We start from the raw sequence: 24,046 nt of genomic DNA on the forward strand, positions 1-24,046 counted from the left end.
AGGCCCCTTCACCTCTAAAATAATAACTGTAAGTGTCAATAAATTATAAAAAAACACCCAAAATGTTAAACAAAGACAAATATGGTAATTTAATAAAATATGCTAATTGAAACCCACAGTTGGGTCAGTCATGTCATAAATTTACTTATGCAAAAGACAAATGAGATGGTCCGATGTATCTGTTCCACTTTTATAAATGGATTACATACTTGGATTCATGCTACACCACCATGGTGTGTGCATGAGCATACCAGCTGAGTTGTGTTGCTTGCCATGGTGAATTAGCGAGGTCTATGAAAAGGGTGAAATTGTAGTGATGTGACTTTGTCGCCACCCTTTGTAAAAGTAAGAATACAACACTTAACACACTGTGTCAAGTGGAGGAGGCGGTCTGGAACAGGCTTCCTTATATGTTTACGTCTCTCTCTGAAAGTGAGCCCTCTGGTGACAGATGTCTGACCTAACAACAAGCCCATTTACTCTATGATGGGGAGAGACGTTGCTCAGGGAAAGAATAGCTCATACATAAAAAAGAACACACACAATCCTTTAACGCCGACTTAAAAGAAACCCCAAGAACAGCCTTTTTTCGCCTTTGTAACATTGTCAAAATTAGGCACATCCTGTCTCAAAACATGCTGAAAAACTAGTCCATCGAACTGCTGCCACAGGCTTGAACTAAAGTCATGGCAACACTTTACGGTAAGGGTACATGAATTATGAATTCATGCATGAATTAATTCATGATTTATGTATTATTTCATTCCTTTATATCTTATGAATCATCAGCAATTGACATGAGTTCATAGCCTCTCATTCATGACCTTATGCATGAACAACACATCAACTAAAGCATGAGGTAAGGTGGGTACATCATTATCCACAAGTTGTGTTCAAATCAGAATTTGCGCAGTGAGGACCACATTCTCTTTTTCAGATTTTATTTGCAGAAAAATAAATAATCATGATCATAATTCATAATGATGTTTCCACCTACCTAATGCTTTAGTTGTGTTGTTCATGTATGAGGTCACGAATGACAGACTATGTATTCACGTTAATTCCTGATGATTCATGGGATATTAATGAATGCAGTAATACATAAATCATTACTTACAAAATGCATAATAATACATACATCAATTAATTCATGCATGAATTCATGATAATTTGTGTGCCCTTACCGTAAAGTGTTACCAGTGTTATTTTAACCAGCACAGGTGTCAGCAAAATGGGCCAATGTGACGAGTAGCGCCTTTAAGGTGGGAATGGTCATGCGGTTCCTCTCGTCAGTCCATGTATTTTTCATGAGCGAAAAGATCCGCTCAATGGGAGCATTTGTGCCAGGTTAAAACCCTTTCACTGTCTATGGTTAAAACGAGACAGATAAGAAGAGGCATTGCAACAATGTTTACAAATATACTGTACATTGTAATGCTGGCTGCACAGATTATGCAGACACAGACCGCTACGATTGACTGACACACACACACACACACACACACACACACACACACACACACACACACACACACACACAAAAATCATACACTGGACGCTCTGGACATCTTTCTGTATGGGTTAGGTTAATGATCGGGCTATAATAAGACCATGTTGGCTATGTAATCGCTGACAACCGGGACAATTTCATAGTGGTTGGTGTAAACCGGGACATTTTAGCATCCCGACAGGCTTTTGTCGGGACTCGGGACATGCAACTCAAAATCTGTCCCGGTCAAATCGGGACTGTCCCAGTCAAACCGGGACGTCTGGTCACCCTATCCCACTAGAGCACTGCGCTCCCAGAATGCAGAGTTACTTGTGGTTCCCAGAGTTTCTAAAAGTAGAATGGGAGCCAGAGCCTTCAGCTATCAGGCTCCTCTCCTGTGGAACCAGCTCCCAGTCTGGGTTCATGAGGCAGACTCTCCTCTTTGATAAAGCTTATAGTTAGGGAGTGAGGAGTTGCAGTGTTCGTCTAGACCGGCGGGGGAGGGTGTATAGTTTCAGAAACGGCACCCCTTCTCTTCATAGTAGTCAGATTCATCTACCAACCCTTATAGAACTGGCTCAGGTTTGCCTTGCACCAGCTCTTAATTATGCTGTTATAGTTTTAGACTGCCGAGGGACTTCCTTTGACACACTGAGCTCCTCTCTCTTTCCATCTGTGTGCATCCATGTCCCAGAAATGCTTGTTACTAACTTAGCTCTGGGGAGCTTATTCTCCAGAGTCCTTATGTATTTTTCGTCCAGCAGTTTTCCTTGGATTAGGGTGGCACCTAAATCATGGTTGCAGCTGTCGTGGTCCTTCTCCACGCCCTGCTATGCTCTGCTACACCCTGCTATGCCCTGCAGTTCCCTGCTATGCCCTTCTTTGACCTGCAGTGCTCTGCTACGTCCTGCTATGCCCTGCCACACCCTGTAATGCCCTGCAGTGCCCTGCTACGCCATTAACTACTACAACTACTATTTCCAGTCATAGTTACATTATCTTTATTGTGACTATTATTGCCACTGTTCATCACGCCCCCCAACCGGCACCGTCAGACACCGCCTACCAAGAGCCTGGGTCTGTCCAAGGTTTCTCCCTAAAAGGAAGTTTTACTCACCACCCAAGGTTTTTTCCTAAAGGGAGTGTTTCCTCGCCACTGTCGCACTAAATGCTTGCTCTTGGGGGAATTACTGGAATTGTTGGGTCTATTGTAAATTATAGTGTGGTCCACACCTACTCTATCTGTAAAGTGTCTTGAGACAATTCTTGTTTTGATTTCATACTATAAATAAAATTGAATTGAATTATTGTTGCCTATGATTTTCTGTTTCATATTACTTCATTTTTGTTGTTTATCTCCCATTTATATGAGAAAATTAAAATTAAATCACATTATAAAAAGGAAGCCAAGTCAGATCTTTGCTTTTATTTTGAAGCCACTGGTCAAGGGCTGATGATGCTTTGCTCATTTCATTTGGATTTATCTATGTTCTCCCTATGCTGTGGCTCCCATACGGTAATTTATGTACCACAGTGTTATAAGTAAAGGTCCTGCATTCAGGTGGAAACATCACTAATGTTGCAGCTGGTAAAAAATGGTGCTAATTTTAACAACTTTATATACTGCTTGGTAGCTTAATCAATAATAATGTATTGATTTAGCCTATATTTTGCATTAATAATCTGAATCTGCTAAGTATGCCTAACTAATTGTTTAAATAAACAAAGTGCAGTAAACACGTCAATTTTGGTTTTCAAAATGTACAATAGCTGAGTAGAAGTAGCCTCAAATTTGTAGGATACTGAAGTAGGCTACAGTAGGCTACTTGAGTCAATTTACATTCCACCACTGCTTATGTTGCCATTTGTATACCTCCATGAATAGTCACGCGACATTGAAGGAATTTGTGTACTTGTCTAAAACCTTAAACTAAAATTATTTTACTTATGGTTTTGATTAGACTTTGTTTACTGTATTCGCATCCTGTTCCATGCCTAATCTATTGGATGTCATTGTTAGAGCACATTCACCTTTATACTGTATAATTTAGGCTACGACTAAATGTATACAATCTAAGATAATGTCCGCGCGCGCGCGTCCATTGGTCACCTCCAGCTCAGTTGAAGTGAATGGGGCAGAGCCGCGCGCACGCAGAGATCACTCGGCGTCACTTGTTATTAACGTTAATAACGTTATCTCTCGCGTCACTCATGTCCCCAACAACAACTGCTGCCGCTGCGCAGGAGGAGGACGGGACTGCGGTCCAGGTGCACCGCTGTCATTGAGAGACGGAGAAGTTTTAACGCTACCGAGAAGAAAAGAGATGAACCCACAGCGGACGGAAGGCGCCCTGATTTCGACAAGTGTTAATCTGTTAAACGAAGCTCGCCATCGTTTTTTATCGGTGATGGGATGCCTTCGGGAGCAACCTGCCGCCAAACGTTAACCCCTCTAAGGTAAGACGCTAAACGACGGTTAACTAACAAAAGATAGTGTGGCACACAGGATAGGTAGGGTGCTCTAGTGGCTCAGTCAGTGTGTTGTAAGTGCGGGTGCTCTGTTTTTAGGAGTTTATGTGGCGAAAGTTAACTACAACATCCCGTCGGTTAGTGAGTCAGTAATATGGATGTCATTCATAGTAAAACACTCGGCCAAGTGTCCGCTGGATCTCGTGTTGCAGCAGGCTGCTACTAACGACAAGTCTCCTCGCTCCCCACATTATCATCACCATGTGCTAATATTATAATCTTTACTGTGGTTTGGCACGGCTGTGAACTGGCTATCAGTGAACATTGTCAACGCACGCAAACTTGTGGTAAGTGAGTGCAAACGGGACAGACAACAAGGCTGCCATTGTAGCCTACCAGATCAGCAGCGGATTAACGGAATTCCTTTTCTCTGCACTGTCTCAATGGCCTCCAGTCTCTCTCTCACACTGCCTGCCTCCCTCTGTGGGTATAACATCTTGATTTCTAGCTTCTTCCACCGCTGGCACTTGTTAGAAACAGTAAACTAAAACACCTCACAGCCAGCAGCCACCAAACCAGAGATGTCCAGCTGAGCCATTGTGAAACGTGGATGGGATAGAGCTGGACAGCATATTGTTGTAGTTATTATCATGAGGCCATGTAGGGCTTTAAGTAAAAGTTATATTAATTATTGATTGATTAATTGTTTAGTCTATAAAAAGATACGATTAACCAGTTATCAAAATTGTGGGTGATTAAGTTTCTGTCATTCGATTAATCAACTACCAATTGTTTCATATCCAGTAAGCAGCATTGCAAGGTGATGCCACTGGCCCTTAAACCCGGGATGTATAGAGTTAATGAGCACAGAGGACAATATTTGTCAAATAGGTCTTCAGGGTGTTGTTTGTCTGCCTGCTGTTGTCTCATGACTTATCATCAGTGTTAGCATTGAAGGATAAATTATGTAGGCTGTTAAAAGTCTAATTACATCCCACAGGCAATCACACATGATAGAGGTTGTAGCTCTGTTATGTTCTAGTACTTAAAGACAATAAACAAACCCAGATTTTCTATTTCTTACTCCTCCACCCCTCCCACCCTCCTTCCATACACTTGCACATCATGCACAACATGCACCATCCCCAGCTCTCCCCCCTTCCCCCCTTGTATGTGGCCAACCAACATGTGGGGAGGTAATCCCAGCTATTAGGGTAATCTCCTCAGCATGACGATCAATAGGGGAGGGTGTGCGATGACTATTAGACAAGAGTAGCGGGGGACAAAATTTGTGCTAAAGAAAAATGATTTAATCATCTAGATTAGGTCAGGAGACTGGGGTCTGGACAGGGGCTTGTTGCTGGAAGGGGGGGAGGGGCGCAGACAGGAAGATGTGAGGGGGTAAGGCCATCTCTACTTTGGGCAGCTCCCTTGTGTGACAATGGGCTGAGACATTTTGTTCTCCTTAGTCTGGAGTAAATGAAAACAGCTTTGTTAACAGCATTTAATAATAATAATAAAAATTCTCAAAAAAAGAAATTGTGGAGATGACCGACCCCGACAAATTACATTTTGAGTCTTTAAAGTCCTGCAAGGCACTTCAGGGAGAGGGCATTGTAAAAGGAGAAAACCCCAGAGAAATCGGTGTTCAAAACATGTCAGAGTCATTGTGCTGTTGTTCCTGTGAATGCATTGTGAAGTCATTAAAACACAGCATGTGCCGGTGGCTCACATTCAAAATATCTTGTATACCGATCTTCTTTTTTTCATCCATCACCATTTGAAAGCACAAACATCCCAGTCAGTTACAGCCATTATATCAACAAAATTGATTTCTTCAAAAGCTACAGTAGGTCAACACTTGCTGCCGATATCTCAAAAGCTTAATTTATTTTACTGTAATTATTAAGTATTTAACAGTTGAATACCTTTGTTATTACACTTATATCTTGAGGTATGTTTTCCCTGTCTCGTGTCGTTTTTGTGATCAAAAGCAAAGTTACAATAAAAAACATGAGCAGGTTCAATACTAAATATATATCATGTTTTAAACAGTAATAATTACACTTAAATTTAACTGCACAGGGCCACAAGTCTGCAAATTTTGGAAAACGTGGACATTCTTGCTTAGTGTGCATCCTCTCTTCTGAAGTTATCACCTAACAGCAGAGCATACAGATGGACCACATACTGGATTTAGTGCAATGTTAACATATGCTACCTGTCTCTCCCATGTTGTTTTTGTCTGTATGGGGTGTGTTGTTCAAGCTGGACCTTGGGGAGTCTAACATATTAAACAACTTAAAGTGACTACAGGTAAACAAAGGCGAATGGAAGCACTCCAAAAAATAAAATAAAAAATAATGTCTTTTTGAATGACAAAAGAGGATTTACCTAGTTGCTGCATGCCATGAAAAGCAATTGGATTTAATTAGAGCCAAAACAATCAGTCTGTGGTTTCAGCTTCTAAATATGAATATTTGCATTTTTATGTTTAAATATGCCGACATTGGCACTTTTTCACTACTTTCTGGCATTTGATAGACCGATCTATTAAGTTAAGAAATTAGAATTATCCGCTAATAAAAATAACAGGTATTCTAGTTAATGTTAAGATCTGTCAATACATTCTGTCAAAAATAACTACTCTGTGTATATTGAAAATGGGGAACATTTGCATTTACTGTAGGAACTGTTTCAGTGTGTGAAGCTGTGTGTGAAACAGTGTGTGCCTACCATTGTTAATTACAATAGTATTTGTTTTTAAGAATTGCATTGTAATCTAATTAAAGTAAGGTACTGGACTAATACAGTGCAGTGTTCCTCTCTGGTCATGAGGCAGCTTTTTTGTAAACATCTCACCCACCAAAACAAAATATAGTGCAAGTACTGAATAGGTTTTGTGATGAATCAGATAAAAAAGAACTAGCCCTTTAAGGCTCCAGTGGAGGAACTGTAGTGCAAACATTGGCAAAATGTCCAGATGGAAGATGGGAGGGATGAGTAAGGCGTTCACAGATCCCTTCTGTTTGGCCCCATTGAGACAGAGGGAGACGAGATTGGATGAGTCTGAGGGAGTCAGGTTACTTATGGGCCCATTCTACTCCAAAGGAGCGGTGGTGTAAAAGATGCAATACCCCCTATGGGAAACCTAATCCAGACCCTGCTGCCAGCTGTCATTCTTTTGCTCCAGGGTAAAATCGCAGGTATCGCCTTACCCTTCAATCCTTACCTTAATCATAGCAGGAAATAGGAAATTGCACACGTTGTTCTGTACTACAACTCAACTTCTTCTATGTAATTTCAGAATTTTGATCTAGTGCATTCATCTTGTGCAAAATCTACATATCACAAAAGAGCAATTAATAGGCAAAGTCAATTTCAAAACTTCTTACAAGTACCGGTTGTCCTCATGAAATTCTTATCCAAATCTCAGGAGAGAAGTGTAAACGCTCAAATCATTGACACATTACCTTTGTGTGTGACAAAAGTTTTCTTTACCTAGTATTTTATGAGTGTAAACCACAGCCAGCCTATGCCCACTATTGAGATGAAATACCTATATCACAAAAGATCAAGATGGTTAAGATAAAAAGGAACATATTGAATTAAGCAATTTCTATTCAAGGTTCGATACTTAATTTACATGTATAGCTGAAACAATTACTTCATCAATTGATGAGTCGATCAAAATTTAAAAGAAGTTGAGCAAACATGACTTGTTCCAGCCTCTTTCTGTGCCGTGATGACAAACTGAAAACCTTTGGTTTTGGACTTTTTGTTAGTCAGACAAACAAAAGCTATTTATATGTGTCAAATTGGGCTCTGGTGAATTTGTTTATGTTTTGTAGACCAAACAATATACTGAAAAAATAATCAGCATTTTAATAGATAATGAAAATAACCATCAGCTGCAGCTATATTACCATGTCAACCAAATTGACAACATCAAGAACTTTCACTCAAACTGAAGGTGTCATCAGGGGTTTAATCCTGGAATTGCTAATAATTAAGTGTGACTACCAGTCTCATTTTCCAGGTCAAACCAAATAAGCACAACTTTTTCTTAATGTAATCTAATCTCACTTTAATCTATCAAACATGGTGTGGGTATTTGAAGTTTTAGTTTTTCTGTGGCGTCAAGCTTTGGAGGAGGACACGTACTACAACGTCCTGTATATTTAATCTGTGTTAATCTGGTATGTTTTATGTTGCATTGGCAGCGTGCTCTATACTTAAGGTGAGACTGAAGTGAATGTCAGTGTTTACAATTTACACCTGACAGAGGTGTAGTAGGTAGAACACAGGATCACAGAAAAACTGATCATGTGAAGACAGGAAGCAAAATGATAGAAAGACATAAAGGGAGACAGTCACAGCAAGTCTGAGTTGACCTTGCAATGATAATCTAATCCCTGTCGAGAGTGCTTTTTTTAGAGAGCAAGTTAATGCCAGCAGATTATACTCCAGTGTCTCCAACACTAGCCAATCCACACTGAAAAGAGAGTAGGTCCACAGTGGATTCTCAGGCTTACCATAGCAGATAAATTAACATCATAAATAGAAGCTAAAATTACAAGTCATTTGAACAGGTCTCCAAAAATCACATCTCTTCATCTTTGCCTTTCTGCTTTCAGTTGCATTGTTCAGTTAGTTTTTGATGTCTGCATTTGGGCCTGCATGCAACATCTTGTGTATTATTTAGAGTAACTGTTCACATTTTCACAACAGGTAAAATCTCTGCCAAGAATCTCTCTTCGCTTTGTCAGTTTCCCTTCCCTGTGTGTGCTTTATAGCACCAAGGGGCATCCATGATAAAAGGCCACTCATTGAGCAGCTCATCTCATGCTATGAAGAGTAATCCCTGTATATGTTGTGTAACCGAGTGCAGAGTTGCACAAGGAGGGGGATGGGTACGAATGTGCGTAAGTTTGTCCATGATTGTGATTGTTGAGGTGATGGATGTCTAATCTCTTAGGTACATTAGGCGGTTAGTCAGTACTGTGTTTTTTTTTTATACAATTAGGCTAACTCATTCTTGGAACAGTGTTGGTATTGAATACACGTTATGCCTAAATCATACACTGGTACCAGGTTCTGTTCAGGTATATTAAAATGTGTCAAATCAATTGCGCTCATTATATTGTCAGCATGAACAACACAGAACAGTGTGTCTTATAATAATGGAAATAATGCAAGATTATTGAATTAACATATAATAACATAGTTCTGTGGTCATAGGGATGTTGTAAGGACATTACCTTGACAGTGGGGTCTTTGAGTAATACACAGTAATACAAGTCATTTTTTGTGAATTTCAAGTGGAAGCTTATTTAGCTTACAGACCTGAATGCTGAGCATGCTAACTTGTGTTGTTGGATAGTCATTAAACATGTCGTCTTATGCAAGCACCTGGGAATGTGCGTCGACTCCCCTACATCTGGAAGGAGTCGTCGTCAACTGCATAAACCAAGATTACATTTTCTGCATACTTGCTCCAAAACACAAGTACAAAGAAACACATTTTGTCCTTTGCTAGAGCATCATTCTGTACAGATGTTCAATATGGCTATAGTCTCTGACTTTTATTTTAGATGGTCCAGTATGAGTTACTGAAAAATAAAGGATTTATGATTTATTTCAGAAAGCTCATGTGTTATTGGTCCTTTAGGCACACTATAGGTTAAAATGCAGGCTAGAGTTAAACAAATGTGTTTCAGACATTGAATATAAAAGAGAAATAAAAGATTTTTCACACAACTAAATCTGTCAGTAAATATAATGATGCTCCACACTTTGGAGTGAGGGAATGCATACTGTATACAGTGTATGGAAGTTGCTATAAAAATAGGAATTAACCATTGCACATCACCTACTCTAAATTGTAACCAGCAACATGTCCCGGCAGAATATTAGAAATCAGTAAAAATCTAGTTTTTTAGCGGTGACTTTACCTTCAGTATGCAGTTTAATATTTTCTCTGGAACATCCCCTCCAGGAACTTGACTTTGCCATTTTTATGATTGAATATTTTCTGTAATTATTTAATAGCTGAAACAATATTATAAAGTTTTCCTAAAAGTTTATTTTGTGTTTAACGAATTACTACCTTCAACCAGCCCAGGAAAAAAAAACAAAAAAAAAACCTCAGTTTGTGTAATAATTTTGTTTTATGCCTCAGTTGTGTTTGTAGTTGGTGGAAACAGACAGGATTATTGGACACAAAACGGTAGATGCGAGCTGAGGCTTAGTGAGTGACTATGGCTTTGAACACTAGCATAAGGACAGTCACATGCTATCTCCAGTCAGGGGTATGTTGGCACATGCTTGTTGCTGGTTGTTGAGAATATTTGGATGACTTCAGCACATACACACACTCAGGCACATACACATGGGGTTCACACATACTTGCTTCTACCAGTCTACAGTTGCAGAATTTTTGCAGATATTAGCTATTAAGTGGACATATCTTGCTTAGAAAGCATCTTGTGTTGGATGCTATAGTATCTTGCCAAGTAAATTCTGGGGAAATGCTATTTCCAGATCCCGGCAGGAAATTACACCCACAGTTTCGGTGCAGCAAACAGGCACACAGGCAGTTCACCCACATATGACACACCAACAGTGGATAAACACACCGACACAACCCACACACACACACACACACACACGACACACAAACACACACACACACACACACACACACACACACACACACACACACACACAGGCACACACTCTCAGCATCAGTGCCCTGACCATAGGGAGTTTGTGCTGAGCTGGTTGGGACGTCAGGATGAATCAATGCGAGGACAGCTGACTGGACATGCCTATTCATCTGCCAAAGAAAAGAGAGAGAAAAAGGGAGCGAGGGATTCTAAAAGAAATGAGTTAAGCCCCTGCAGCAACATGTTTGGCTATTTGCATTACTTAACAGATCTTCCAAATGGCTTTCAGTAGTTATGGGATGAAAGCAGACAAGGTGGAAAACATAGTGACACACAGAGAGGGGAGGGGAAGAAAGAGAAAACTGGATGGTTCAAATTATTCCATAAGATTGATTTTTCTTGTAAGAAATGCAGTAAACTAATTTCTTATTTAACACAAACACTTTTCAAATGCATTTTCTTTGTGTGATTGAGCAAAAGTAGAATACTGCAGATGCAAATATATAGCACACGCTAAGCACGTAGGCTGCTTTGACAAAGGCATAAGCTCATACTGTAGAGGCGGCTAACTCCATACTAATGGCCGGTTTATTCCCATCTGTTGCCCTCAGCTCTCTGACTTCATCCCCATTGTGTTAACTCATTACATTCGCCTTAACCTTAACCCCTTAATTGCCACCCTTCAGTTTTCCTTGCACATCCTCCCCCTCTTGGAGACAGTGTGCCACATTGCCCATGCACTAATCTGATGGCGTCTGCCTACCAAGCACCTGCCATGTGCCGAAAAACCTTCTAAACTCCTCCCATATTCCAGATACAACACCCATTCCAGCGTGAGCGGATCAGCACACATGACCGCAGGCAGGCATGCATGCAGGCAGATGCGACCTTGGAGGCAGATACAGATAATTAGACAGCAAACCTCATTCCCCTGAAAATCATACCAGAGTCACCATCTCTTTTTCTAGCCTTTATGCGTTATGTGCACCTAGTTTTTCCTCACACTCAAAGACTGACAAGACAAACCAGAGTCTCTTTTTGTCCTGCCTCTTTGCCCAGACATGTATTCGAAGACAGGGATGTGTAGGCCCAGGCTTCCTTGCTTTAACAATAACTCTCTCGACCTCCCAATGAGGGGTGGAGGGCCAGACATGAGGCGATGTGACAGTTCTGGTGCGGCCGACACAATGGCAGGTTTTTCTTTTGACTGCCTGGCTGGCTATATGCCATCGAGTACTTTCTTTCTCCATTAAAATCCAACAAATATTCATGTTTGCCTGAGGAACATGTTTAACCACATCACCCCCTGCCTGCGCCATTTACTATTTTTCCATGTAGAGTACAATAGTTCAAGAACTATTAGAGCCTCATATATATAATTTCTTCCTGGCTTTCAGTGAGTTTCCTTACATTTAAATGTAATGTTAAAGCAATAGCATTAAAAAGATAAAGGTTAACACACATTGTCATAAGCAAGGCACAATTAGTGACAATGAGATATTTCTCGTCATCAGTAATATTTAGAAATGTACCTTGTTACCATTACCCACAATTTTATGTAAGCACTTACCCCAGAATCAGGGCTGTGTGTGTCCTTGATGTGAGCTAAGTTTGTTGATAATGGAGTATTGATCGTGAATTAGAGTAGACTGCCCCTCAGGGCTCATCCTTGTTGGCCAGGAATGAATACATCTCTTCATGCTTCACCTCACACACTCAATTTAGGCATAGTAAACCAAAGGACTGACACACACGCATGTTGAGACACTGACCCGCGCTCTAATATGCACAGACAGGCGTCGCTCATCCACTGAGGGACAAAGGTTATTCTAAAATCTGTGTGATGCAAATGGCCTCAGTTTGTAGTTTTTACACATACTGGGTGAAACTACCTTACATATAAGCAACTTTAGCTTTCATTGTTAGTTTATTCATAGCTAAACCAGTCTCTGCCTATCTGGATAGGTTCTGTGTACCTACGTATAAGCAAAAGGAAACAAAAAAATAAGTGTTTGACAGAAAATTATCAATCGCAGTTCTTTGATTTGGGAAAACAAAACAGTGCGTTTTAGGCAGAATTGTCACCATTTCTCTTACTATTCTGAATTCGAAAGGTGACTTTAAAGCTTATAGGCATGACAGCCTGTAGTGTGCTGAAAGCACCACATATATCATACTCTTTATATGTATTGTCATTGTTAAAAATAAATAACAGTTCGGTGCTCTTTGCATAGCGCCAGCTTTTTACAGTTATCGCCAAAAAGGTTGCCATAAGTATTGTCTGCTTACATTTTATGAATTGTATGTTCTTTGTGGTTTTATTGGTTTTTACTGTTGAATGTATAAACATTGCCATAATGCAAAGTATGTATTTTATTGTATAGTGCTAAGTATATCTGGAGGAATGCAGTTAAACTAAGCTCAAAAAGGTTTAGGCCTATCTTATTTTAACTTTGCATATATGAGGATGTGTTTTAATAATTAATGATTTTGGCATTCATCGTTATTAAAAAGAGATTTGTTTAGCCATATTATAGAATGTTTTTATATATATATATTATTTGATTGACTTTTTTGATGTCATTTGGGAATTTGGATCATAAGTGTAATTTTTAAATTTCTTTTTATATTTTTTCAGGTATTCTTGCCAAAACAGTATGCAACCTGAAAAAGAACATCTTTTCAAAAATCAGGATGGACACTAAAGCTGTGAAATGCCTTTTCTGAGAACTCACTAACTTTTGGAAGATAAACTTTGCATAGTTAGGGGATTTTATAACACAGCTGTGGCTTTTGACGTACCAGTGCTCCAGGAAAAGTAATGGAGACAGAAGAGAAGGAGGATGTACCAAAAAAAGCCACAGCTAATATAAAGGCAGAGACAGAGGAAGATGTGACTTCTGGCCACACCTGTGGGGTGTGTGGCCGCAGCTTTCCTCTTCTCAGCTCTTTGTCGCAGCACATGAGAAGACACACACGGGAGAAGCCGTACAAGTGTCCATACTGTGACCACAGAACGGCTCAGAAGGGCAGTCTGAAGGCCCACATTCGAAGCCATAAACTGGGCCTATTCAGCCATAACCTCAGTGACAAGGAGAAGGAAAGAGATCAAGGGCAGAAAGATAACGCTGAGACACCTGACCCTCCTGAAATTGTCAGCACATCTGACAAAGTTCATAATGTCAACGGGAAAGTGAAGAAGAAAGGAACCAAGAAAAAAGTTAAGAGTAAAGATGGTGTTGAGGCCGGTGATGGGGCTGATGATGGGTCCTGTACCTGCAGCATTTGTGGCCAGGTTTTCCCTCAGCTCCTACTCCTTAAATCTCACATGAAAAGGCACCGCAGCTCCCAGGATCACGGTTGCCGGATTTGCGGACGCCGTTTCCGCCAAGCATGGTTCCTCCAAAGTCATATGCGCATTCACCGGGTCAAAGCCCAGCTAAGAGGTGGCAAAAGCAATGAGCTGCCTGCCACCATCAATGGAGTTCCTCAGGACCCAGCATTGCTGACAAATGAAGAGTGCCTCTATGAGCTCTGTGCTGGCTGTGGTAACTTCTTCTATGACCGCAAGACATTACGAATACATGAAAAGCTACATAAACCGAACCACTGCCGCACTCAGACACAAAAGCCACCACAGGAAGACATTAAAGCCCCTGAGCTGCACATTGCTAAGAGTTATTTTTTGGAAAGCCTGAACCTCACATGTGCTGGACCAAGGGAAACTCCTGAGGAAAAGAGCCTGGGCAGGCGAATTCCAGAGCTGGATCCAGTTTGCAGTTACCAAGCGTGGCAGTTGGCCACAAGAGGACGACTAGTGGAGGCCACAGAGAAATGTCTGGGATGGGAGGAGAGGCTAGCAGATGCTGAGGTGGCATATAACACAGAAAAGGGCGAGTATGTACCCCTGAAGCAGGAGAAGAAGAGGAAGCAAATCCACACCTCCAGCTCCAACATTAAGAAGATTAAGGGTGACACAGGCCTTGATCACACATCAAACACCTTGACTCACACTAAAGGTGTTGACAAAAAGATTTCCCAGAAAGACCGTATTTTGTTGAACGGACTTGGCCATGCGTTTTATGAGGCACTGCAGACTAAGAAAGTCAAAGATGTTCACCTCACACCTAAACAGACCAACAGCACCAGGAGCCAAGACCAGGAGGGTAAGCCATATACACCACACTACAATATCTGTGCTACAGTTTAGACAAGACAACAGTTGAAAAACCTTGAAAATAGGAATAAATTACCAGGCCCAGCTTGTGAGGTGGGCATTTGCTTTGTATTGAATAGTGTACCCTTTTTATTTAAATTAAGATATCAAAAGGTTTTGTTTGTGGACATGCGGATGTGCCACTTTTGCTAGTAAACAGCTGACTTTAATATAGACAGACCAAGATCAGACTCTCTGATATTGCTGCCAGGTCAGTTAAACTTACCAGGCCATTTATGTGGAAATTCAACACTAAGAAATCTGTTAGAATTTAACATTGTACTATGGAAAAGGGAGACCTCTAGTGAATTTGTAACTGAATTTCAGCAACTGTTATTGCACTTGTTTATACTTTGAAAATGCATGCCCATTAAGGCTCCTGCTTCAGAAGATTTTAAAGGGACGTATTAAGTTTAGCACCTTTAGCTGTTTTGTTAGCTAAAGATCTGATGATTTTAACACTTGAAACAGCTGTACTGAGAACAGGTGCCTTAAGACATTTAACATTTATTATAAGACCCAGATTTATTCATATTTTTCAAAAGGTTCATTAAAATGTGTCAAAATCTGCCACCTTAAGATGAAGAGCTAACATCAATGTCAGCAATGAAACATATTTACTCATTCACATGTACTTAGAGCAGATGTTTATTTCACTATGAAATTTACTATGGTTTCTTAGTATGGTTTCTATAAGCCAATGTAACTTCAGACCCCTGATGGCCTAAACAATGCTTTTCTTGCTAATATAATTACTGCTAATGATTATGTTATATACTAGGGGTGGGAAAAAAAATTCTTAGATGCATTGCGGTTCTATCTTGAAAGATTTTGTCTCAATGCAGAAAAGTCAATAATCAGGAATTTAAAGCCAAATTCTTGACATTATAATAAATAAAAAAAATGTAAGACCAGGCAGACACCAATTGGATGGTGAAACATAACACACATATAGGGGCATCGTATAAGCACATGCATACACATAATGACACAACACTTAATTTCTATGTATGTCCTTCACATTTCTTTTTTGCTCTTACCTACAGATAAAAAAACATACTTCTGCGAGCACTGTGATTTCCACACTGTCGACGCCTCACTACTCAGGTCTCACCTGCACAGGCAGCACCAGGACTTCCTGGGTCCCTACTGCAAACAAAGCACCATTTTGGACAACATTAACCCAAGTGGTTCCAAGGCCTCAAGATACATGGACTACCTCAGAAACAGGAGTGAATTGCTCAGTCAGCCATTCTGGAATCCTTACACATGTCCGCCTGACCAGGGGTCAGCAGAGTCCAACATTAAAACGAAGTCAAATGGTACTGAGTTTAAAGGGCAGGGACATACTACTGATGATGCTGATAGTCTTCTTAATCTGTCTTCATTACCCATAAGTGAAGGAGACGGCACTGTAAATTATCCAATAAAGACAGAGGGCCTGGTGAGACATCAGTGCCCATACTGCTCCCACACTACCAACTACCCAGAAGTACTGTGGATCCACCAGCGGGTTGCACACAGGGTGGATAACAGCAGCTCCATGGCACCCAAGTGGGCACCCTGCACTAACAGCCCCAAGATTTTAAAGGCAGGTGCTACCCAGTGGAGACGCACAGGGCCGCCACCATTTCTCGAAGGCAAGGACTGCCCTGCTTTACCTGCTCCAAGAACTCAACGCACACAGCCTCCAGCTTTGACAACTGGCGGCAGCAGCAGCAGCAAGCACTCAGCCCCCAAGACCAAATCAATCGTCCCTAAGTCCAAGCATCAGTCTAAGGACTCACGTTCTTCAGATGGGACACAGTCTAGTGGGAGGATGGGACGCCTACCTCAGAAGAAGTCTGTTGAACATAACCAGGCAGAAAAGGGGGGAAGTAAAAGCTCCAGCACTCAAGCTACTTCATCAAGCAGTATTGTGCACAGCAAGAGTGCCCCTAGTTCCCAGCCTACAAGCAGCCCTAAACACAGAAGCCACAGAGCTGCAGTGGAAGGAAACTTTCCTCAGGAGGGTTTAGGTTTCATGTTGGCCAGAAATCATGGCGGGACTTCATCTAACGCTTCTGCAGATAGACCCCATCCCTGCAGGCTGTCATGCGACTCCTCTTCTGTTCCTAAGGATCCTGATCTGTGGGCTGCCATGAACATGTGGGGCCACAAAGCATATTTAGAACCACTCCGTTTTGCTCAGGTAAAAAATCAATCAACAGGAGAAATGCCAATGGACATTGATATTTTGAGTCTCCTGAAAAACTACAGTCCCCACGATCTGGCTGCTCTTTACCAGCACTGGGGGTTTGTTGATCCCAGGATTGATCCACAAGGTGAGCAGGAGCTTTGTTTTTGTGATAAATTTACTGTAAATGTATGGAAGCCCATTACCGCCATTGTGATGGGAAAAAGATCTTTCAACTCAAGATGAGAAACCTTCTTGAAATAATTACAAAGAATCTAAAAAATAATAACTTTTGATTAAAGTTTATTTTTATTTTGACATACTAAGTCATTATTTTTGAGAAGGTTTTTCATAATGACTGACAGGATCTTTTTTTTTTTTTCTTTCTTCAACACAAGGCTACGTTTTAACCTTATTTTTTTTCTTTTACTGGTGGAAATGGGATTCCATATTAATGGGCTGATGAACAACTGAATATTGATTTTTCAAGCTGTCTGATTGCTAAAATTAAAATTAGAATGGATTAAACAACAATTCCTGTTTACCCACTGGCAACCCAGGATAAGGGACCTCTAATGTTATGATGTTTTACACTGAAGGATGAGTCAGCAGTAGCCTTTTAATGTCTTGTGCAAATCAGAATGAGACATGACCATGATATTTATGTTTACATGCTTCTTTTTTTTTACAGCAATGTTGCAGTTAAATGAAAATTTTGGAAAAGAAGTCCACCCCACCTCTGAAGCTTCCAAACAAGTATGTTGTCTTGCAGCCACTGATATTGTAGTTTGTAAGACATTGTGTCCTAGTCTTCAGCCTACAGACAAGTAAATGAGCAGACTTTATTTTAATAAACAAAAGGCCAAATCATGCCATTTTTACTATTTATATTATGGATATATTTATATGTATAATTGAAGAGTTTTACATTTAGATAAAAAAATCACCATTTTAAGTTCCTAAAGTTAACAGAATTGAAAATATAAACCTGTAACTGCTGCCAGGGTTTCCTAGAGTGTGTAAGAAAGCATTATAGCTTAAATTTGTCATTTACTGTATGTTATTGTACTAAAGGAAATGCCAGTCAATTTACATCAGAGATGTTGGTCGTATTTACAGTTAAACTGAAATATATAACTCTAAAGATCCATCAATTTACAATGTACAGCATGTCTTCGCCAACTGTGTTCCTGTCCTCATCTCTGTACCTTGTCTGAATACAGTCTGTCACTTCTGTGCACACGTGCGTCTGCGTATTTTCATGCGTTTGCGTGCAATGCTGTCAACTTCCCCAACCTGGCTGTCTCTTCCTTCTCGTTTCCGTAAGAGAGGCTGACAGGGATGAGGCAAACAAATAACAAAAACACTGTTGTCCCCCTCAGGGTAAAACTCGCCCAGCATCTCCATATGGTGTGTCAGTCAGGCCTACCCTGATGCTATCTACAACAGTTCTTGCTTCCTCCTCTTTCCCCCTAGAGTAATATGTGGGCAACTTTTTAAACACGAGAGATGGGCAATAGCTCAATCTGGGTGAGGAATTACAAATCAGATTATCCAATATGGATAAAATGGTGGGGGCAGTTATATTAAACCATATTTTGTTTTGACAAATTAGAAATTATAGTTTCATTTTCATTGTTTCTTTTGTCTTCTGGTCTTTAAACTTTCATTTTTAAGAAGGCACCAGCTTCACTCTGTCCATGATATGCGCATATACCACAACATGAAGCCTATTTATGTGTAGCTCTACATTACTGACACCTTATACATAATATAAGTAGTATATCTATAGGTACTGCATACAATATTAGCATATTGTGACAGGGCCTGCACTAGACAACATCATGTCATCAGACATTCGATTATCATCTAAGTGTAGAGGTATACTGCACCACATATCCCAAAACTGGTTATTTATATGGTATTTAATTAAGAGCATTAACACAAATTAATCAGTAAACAATTCCCCATGTATTTAGTTCTGTTGTTTAAATTGAGCAGGTAGTCATTATTCTTTATATGGTGGCCAAAAAGTTAGCCAGTGTTGTTAAAATGTACGTTGTTTTGCAAAATTCATCAGAAAATCTTAAATGTATAAGCCTAAACCTACATGTGACGCTAAATTTGCTTTACATGTTTAATAAATGAAAGGAATATCATTCTAAAATAAAAAATAAACTTTGTAAAATAAATTTCCAGTTAAATATTCTAAGCCATAATAAGTAACTCTGATTCAAATTGATAGCTCTTGTCGAAAATTCATGTAGTCATTAAATGATAACCGAGTAGCTGTTATGAACAAAAGAAAACTGTCAAGTAATGATATTAAGAAATCTAAATATTGTGATTTCAGATAGCATTGTTTCCCTTTAACTGTGTGTGATTTTGAACATTCAAATATTTGGTTATGCGCTGCTAGCTCATTAACTGATAGTATAACAGTGTGCATATACACACATTCCCCTCAGTGTTGTTAGATAAAATCTAACTAGTGTGCTTGACACTTGTCTCCCTGCAGGTGAATAGCCGCTCCACTTCCTCCTCAGGGTCTCTTCACAAAGGAACGTGAAGTGACATTGTGTTCCTGTTGGCTTCCAGCCTGCATGATACTGCTGATCAAAGAGGCCTGCTGTTCTTAAAAAGGAACCAGCCATAACTCCTAAAGGACAGAGGCACTGGATAATGCACATTATATGCAAAGCAATGAGGTGGACTGTTATTTTGTAATATGATTTAATTTGAAGTGTTACGCATGGTTTTTGTTTGTTAAGAGTGTAGATATGTTAGTTACCAAAACACACATGAAGATATGTTCAATGGAAATGAGGTAAACCTGTTTGAGCTTTTTGTAAACATAAACATTTAGGGGGGATGTCGGTGGAATTGAAATGAGAAGCTACATTTGCTAAAGGATAAAGAGGACATATTGGCTAAAGCGCAGGAGATAACTGCTGGTTTTGTGTAAAAAAAAAAAAAAAAGTGCTCTAGCTGGTGAGATCTAGCAAAACAATACAACCCCCCCTCCCCCCTCCATATTCACCATCAAACATGAAAAACCAGGATGCCACTAGAAACATTTAGAAGTACTTCAAAGATGTAAACTGTGACCTGAACATTTTACTTCACTTTTACCTCTCTATATAAGTTTCAGTTTGTTGTTTTTATGTAATCTACAAGCTTATTAAATGTCCGCTTTGGGTTTTAGGTTAGTACTGTATTTGATCATCTCAACATAGATATAGACAGAATATGCAGTGGAGCAATTAAATATAAATTGCAGCTTGTTGTCACTTTTCGGTTTTAAGCCCATATTCACATAATAATTAAAATCCTGATCTTACAGTAGACAGTTGTCATCCATCACTATGCTATGACAAGTATAGTGCCGGTAATATCAAAAGCAAAGTCTAGCAAAAGTTAGCTTTCACCGTTTTCAACTACAAATGAACAATGATCCCTCTGTAAGTCACTATGGGGTGGCTTAATTAGAGCTAAATCAGGCTTTAGCACTATTATCTCATCACCCCACACACATTAAGAAAACAGTTGTGAGAAAATGTTGTGATCTAAAAGCTCTTCAGCCCACAATCACAAGTTGTGGATTGACTTCAACTCAAATAACTGGCAGAAATATTTCAATTACGTTTGCTACACAGAGACTTGGTATACTACAAAACATAGTCATACTTTTGACAGAAAATGAACATCTCAAGGAAATTGGATTTTCTTCATGTAAATTCACTCTTGATTAGTATATACTCAAATATACCCACATACATGCTGAAGGGCATCATCAGTTGTCTTCTGCTACAATCTGCAGTTCTAGTGACCAAGTTAACTAACCAGTTCCAGTTTACAGCTTCTATAGATTATACCACTACACCACTCCTTGTGTTTTTGACCGGTTTTATATCCATGTCAAACAGCGGGAGCAGCACCATGGTCTTTATCACTCTATGGCAAATCCATAGCTACCGCCAAACCTAAGATCCAGAATGGATAATCAATTCATGTGAGAAAACCACAGAAATATACCTAAACTGGTGGCCATAGTTGTAGCCAGTCTGTCAAACGTGTGTGTACAAATGTGCCGATTTACAAGGAAATGTGGTGTCCCGTTTTATGATTCCAATTTTGAAATTTAAATGCTATAATTTGTCCTTTTTTTTTTCTCATATCAGAAATATAAAGTAAACATCTGCACTCATTTCACATTGTGCTAGTGATGTAGCAATTTAATGCTGTGATTTTTAGATGTAGAAACTGTAGCGATAACAATTTCTACTGACGTGGCCCTGACTTACATCTGCCAGTCAAGCTACTAAAGAGATTGCAGAATATTTTGTTTTTGAAATTCACCTCGTTCTCAAATTTGTTATTGTGTGTTTTCTGTTTGCAGATTTGTTTAGCATGTCTATATTTTAGTTCCGATTCAGTGTATTCATCTCCCATAGAGAAGTAGTCTATGCATTTGATAAAAAGCCATCAACTTATGGATTCTTGGGAGATCTTGAGAATACATAATTTATTATTTGATTATTGACTTTGATCGGTGCGGAAAACCTGTTTTTTGATAAATATTGTAAATGATTGTTTTATTTAATGGTATTTTTGTTTGATAAGAATTGAATTGTAACACTCCTAAGTACTTGATATTTGTAGTAACAACAGAAAATGTAAAAAAAAAAAGAAAAAAGAAATCAGTGACACACTTGAGGTCAGAGTGCAGGGTCAGTAAGGAGTGATGCTCCTGCATTGAGCCTGTGATCTAAGAGCTGTCTGTAAAGAGACAGCTTAGCAGAGGAGTGACAGGAAACAGTGAGACAGCGATGTTTATGCAAGCCTGAACTTTTATGCAAACCTAAAGCTTAAATTTGAGCTCTCACTGGGTTCATTTTTGTGACTATGTAGACAAAACAGTTTTAACATTGTTAATAATTATGTTGGTATCAGAATTTCTATTTTCACCAGTTACACGTTTTGTCTGACTGTTACAATATACAAATAAAGTTGGTCAATGTAGATTTATATCATGGTATTAGTGTTGTTTTTACCGCGCATCACATACACCCACAGATTCTGATCGTCATTATTTTTTCTAATAATTGCTCTTTACTTGGATTTAATGTGTAATTTCACATAATGTGCCCAAAATGCTAAATAAACCAACCTGAGATCCACTCTGGTTGAACCACCACTAATAGACATATGCAAACTACGATGAGGCATTGCACATAGACATTGCTTCATTTTAAGGGGTCAAAAGCCAAAAATGCCTCTTTGTGGTTTATTTTGAGCGGTCACACTTAACTTCAAATTATTATTTTAGTAGAATCTAGACAGTAACTTTTACATAGAGAATAGAGGAATAAAGGATTGAATATGTTGTATTATTCAGACCATGCTTTCTGAACAAACAGGACATCTGAGCTGAATATGCTCATTCCACCTTAAAACAACTTGATGCAGTTTACCACTCTGCCCTTTGTTGCATTACAGGAGATAAATACTGTACTCATCACTTTGTACTTTATGAAAAACAAGATAAATATACTATTATTTTTGTTTATTAATGCACATCCCTCCTAACATTTAAAACCACAGCTCATCAGAGCAGAGCCCAGGACTGACTGACTAAACTAACTACCCAGAATGCACCGATCCAATATCAGATAAGTGGTTGAAGATGGATGGATGGGACGATACTGACTTAAATAGCTGACACAAATAGATCGGTGGCAATAGGGGGATCCATTCAATTCTATGTTTATATACTATATAATGGAATTGTAATTCCTTTTTTGACTGATTTGTTGCTGGATTTTGAAAGGTTTACACTTGAATTGTAATTCCTGTTCATTTCTAAGATTTTTTTTTACAAAGTTGCTGGTGCATGATTTATCATTTTAATAATAAACAATTCAGTAAATTTATATCTATGTATTTATTTGTTTAAATCAACGTTAAAGTGAAGTCTGATGTTGGCTTACACGTAAAGGATGTTCCCAGACACTTGAACACAGTGAGGCATACAGCTTATCAATAAAGACTAGAATCGGCCAATACCCAAAGCCCGGGTTTTGATCTGTGATTAAATAAAGTTAATAATAAAAAAAATCTGGCCTTATCCTTGCTGCAGTTTACAGCTTCTACCAGTAGATGGTAGGCAATGCCAAGAAATAGATTAGCTAAATAGAGGCGCTGTTTTGTTACAAATCCGCCCCTTGTCTTTTGGGGGGTTGCTAGCTATATGACTTCTTAATGTGGCATTATACTGTATTTCTTCTGTTTTTAACCACTTACCCATTAAACTGTTTGCACTAAAACCTCCTCTATAACCTGACCCTCTATATAGATTGACATAGTACAAAGACAAAGCTTCAAATTATGGAGGAGACATTTTTTCCCATCATCAGACAGCTACTTGCCTGCAGGCAGGATTGAGATATTATCACGTGGTGAATCACAAAGTTTGGCCAAACTGAATCCACAGGCAACTTATGGCATTTTAAATACATCACAAAAAAGCAGTTTAACTGTTTTTTTTTTTTGTTTGACTGTAGACATAATTTGCAGCTGACCGTATCTGGTTGCTTAAACCCAGAGAAGAAAATAAATACTGTAAAAGGTTGTACTTGCAGCAACTGTTGTGTAGCACATCGGCGAGGCATGAGTACTTGTGCAACTGAGCGCATTTCTGTCTGTATGTCCTTGTCACAATGTGTTTGTCAGTGGGTCGTGTTAGATCGTTCAGTGACAGCATCAGTTAGCTGCCTGAAACACAGAGTTTGCAGCGCCACCAGCAAGAGGGCTGAGAGTTGGTGCCGGCCACAGGGTCTGGGAGTGGATACTGTCAGGCAGCTGGGAGCAGGAGAATTGCAGTGGCATATGTTGTATGACAGGGAAACGACTGGCTGTTGTCAAGCGGAGAGGAGAGACGGACTAGTGGCCGATTGGAGTGACAGCTGTCAGGACAGACGGTGTGTGTGTGTGTGTGTGTGTGTGTGTGTGTGTGTGTGTGTGTGTGT

At 39.5% G+C, this 24,046-nt stretch overlaps 1 protein-coding gene across 1 annotated transcript; it reads left to right on the forward strand.

Moving 5' to 3' along the window:
* Nucleotides 1–3,671: 3,671 nt before the first annotated feature.
* On the forward strand, nucleotides 3,672–22,046 carry LOC120571714 (zinc finger protein 516-like). Its single transcript, XM_039820790.1, has 5 exons — nucleotides 3,672–3,946; nucleotides 13,265–14,792; nucleotides 15,889–17,166; nucleotides 17,710–17,774; nucleotides 19,537–22,046. Exons 2-5 carry the CDS (start codon nucleotides 13,448–13,450, stop codon nucleotides 19,585–19,587), a joined length of 2,739 nt encoding a protein of 912 aa, XP_039676724.1. The 5' UTR covers nucleotides 3,672–3,946; nucleotides 13,265–13,447; the 3' UTR covers nucleotides 19,588–22,046.
* The last annotated feature ends 2,000 nt before the right edge of the window (nucleotides 22,047–24,046 follow it).

This window comes from Perca fluviatilis, chromosome 13 (assembly GCF_010015445.1).
Source record: "Perca fluviatilis chromosome 13, GENO_Pfluv_1.0, whole genome shotgun sequence".
Lineage (NCBI taxonomy): Eukaryota > Metazoa > Chordata > Actinopteri > Perciformes > Percidae > Perca > Perca fluviatilis.

Excerpts from the sequence above, each read along its gene's own strand:
- LOC120571714 (XM_039820790.1), top strand. The coding sequence starts at position 13,448 with ATGGAGACAGAAGAGAAGGAGGATGTACCAAAAAAAGCCACAGCTAAT. Across the intron at positions 14,793-15,888 it reads CAGGAGCCAAGACCAGGAGG|ATAAAAAAACATACTTCTGC; the intron begins GTAAGCCATATA and ends TCTTACCTACAG. Across the intron at positions 17,775-19,536 it reads CCTCTGAAGCTTCCAAACAA|GTGAATAGCCGCTCCACTTC; the intron begins GTATGTTGTCTT and ends GTCTCCCTGCAG.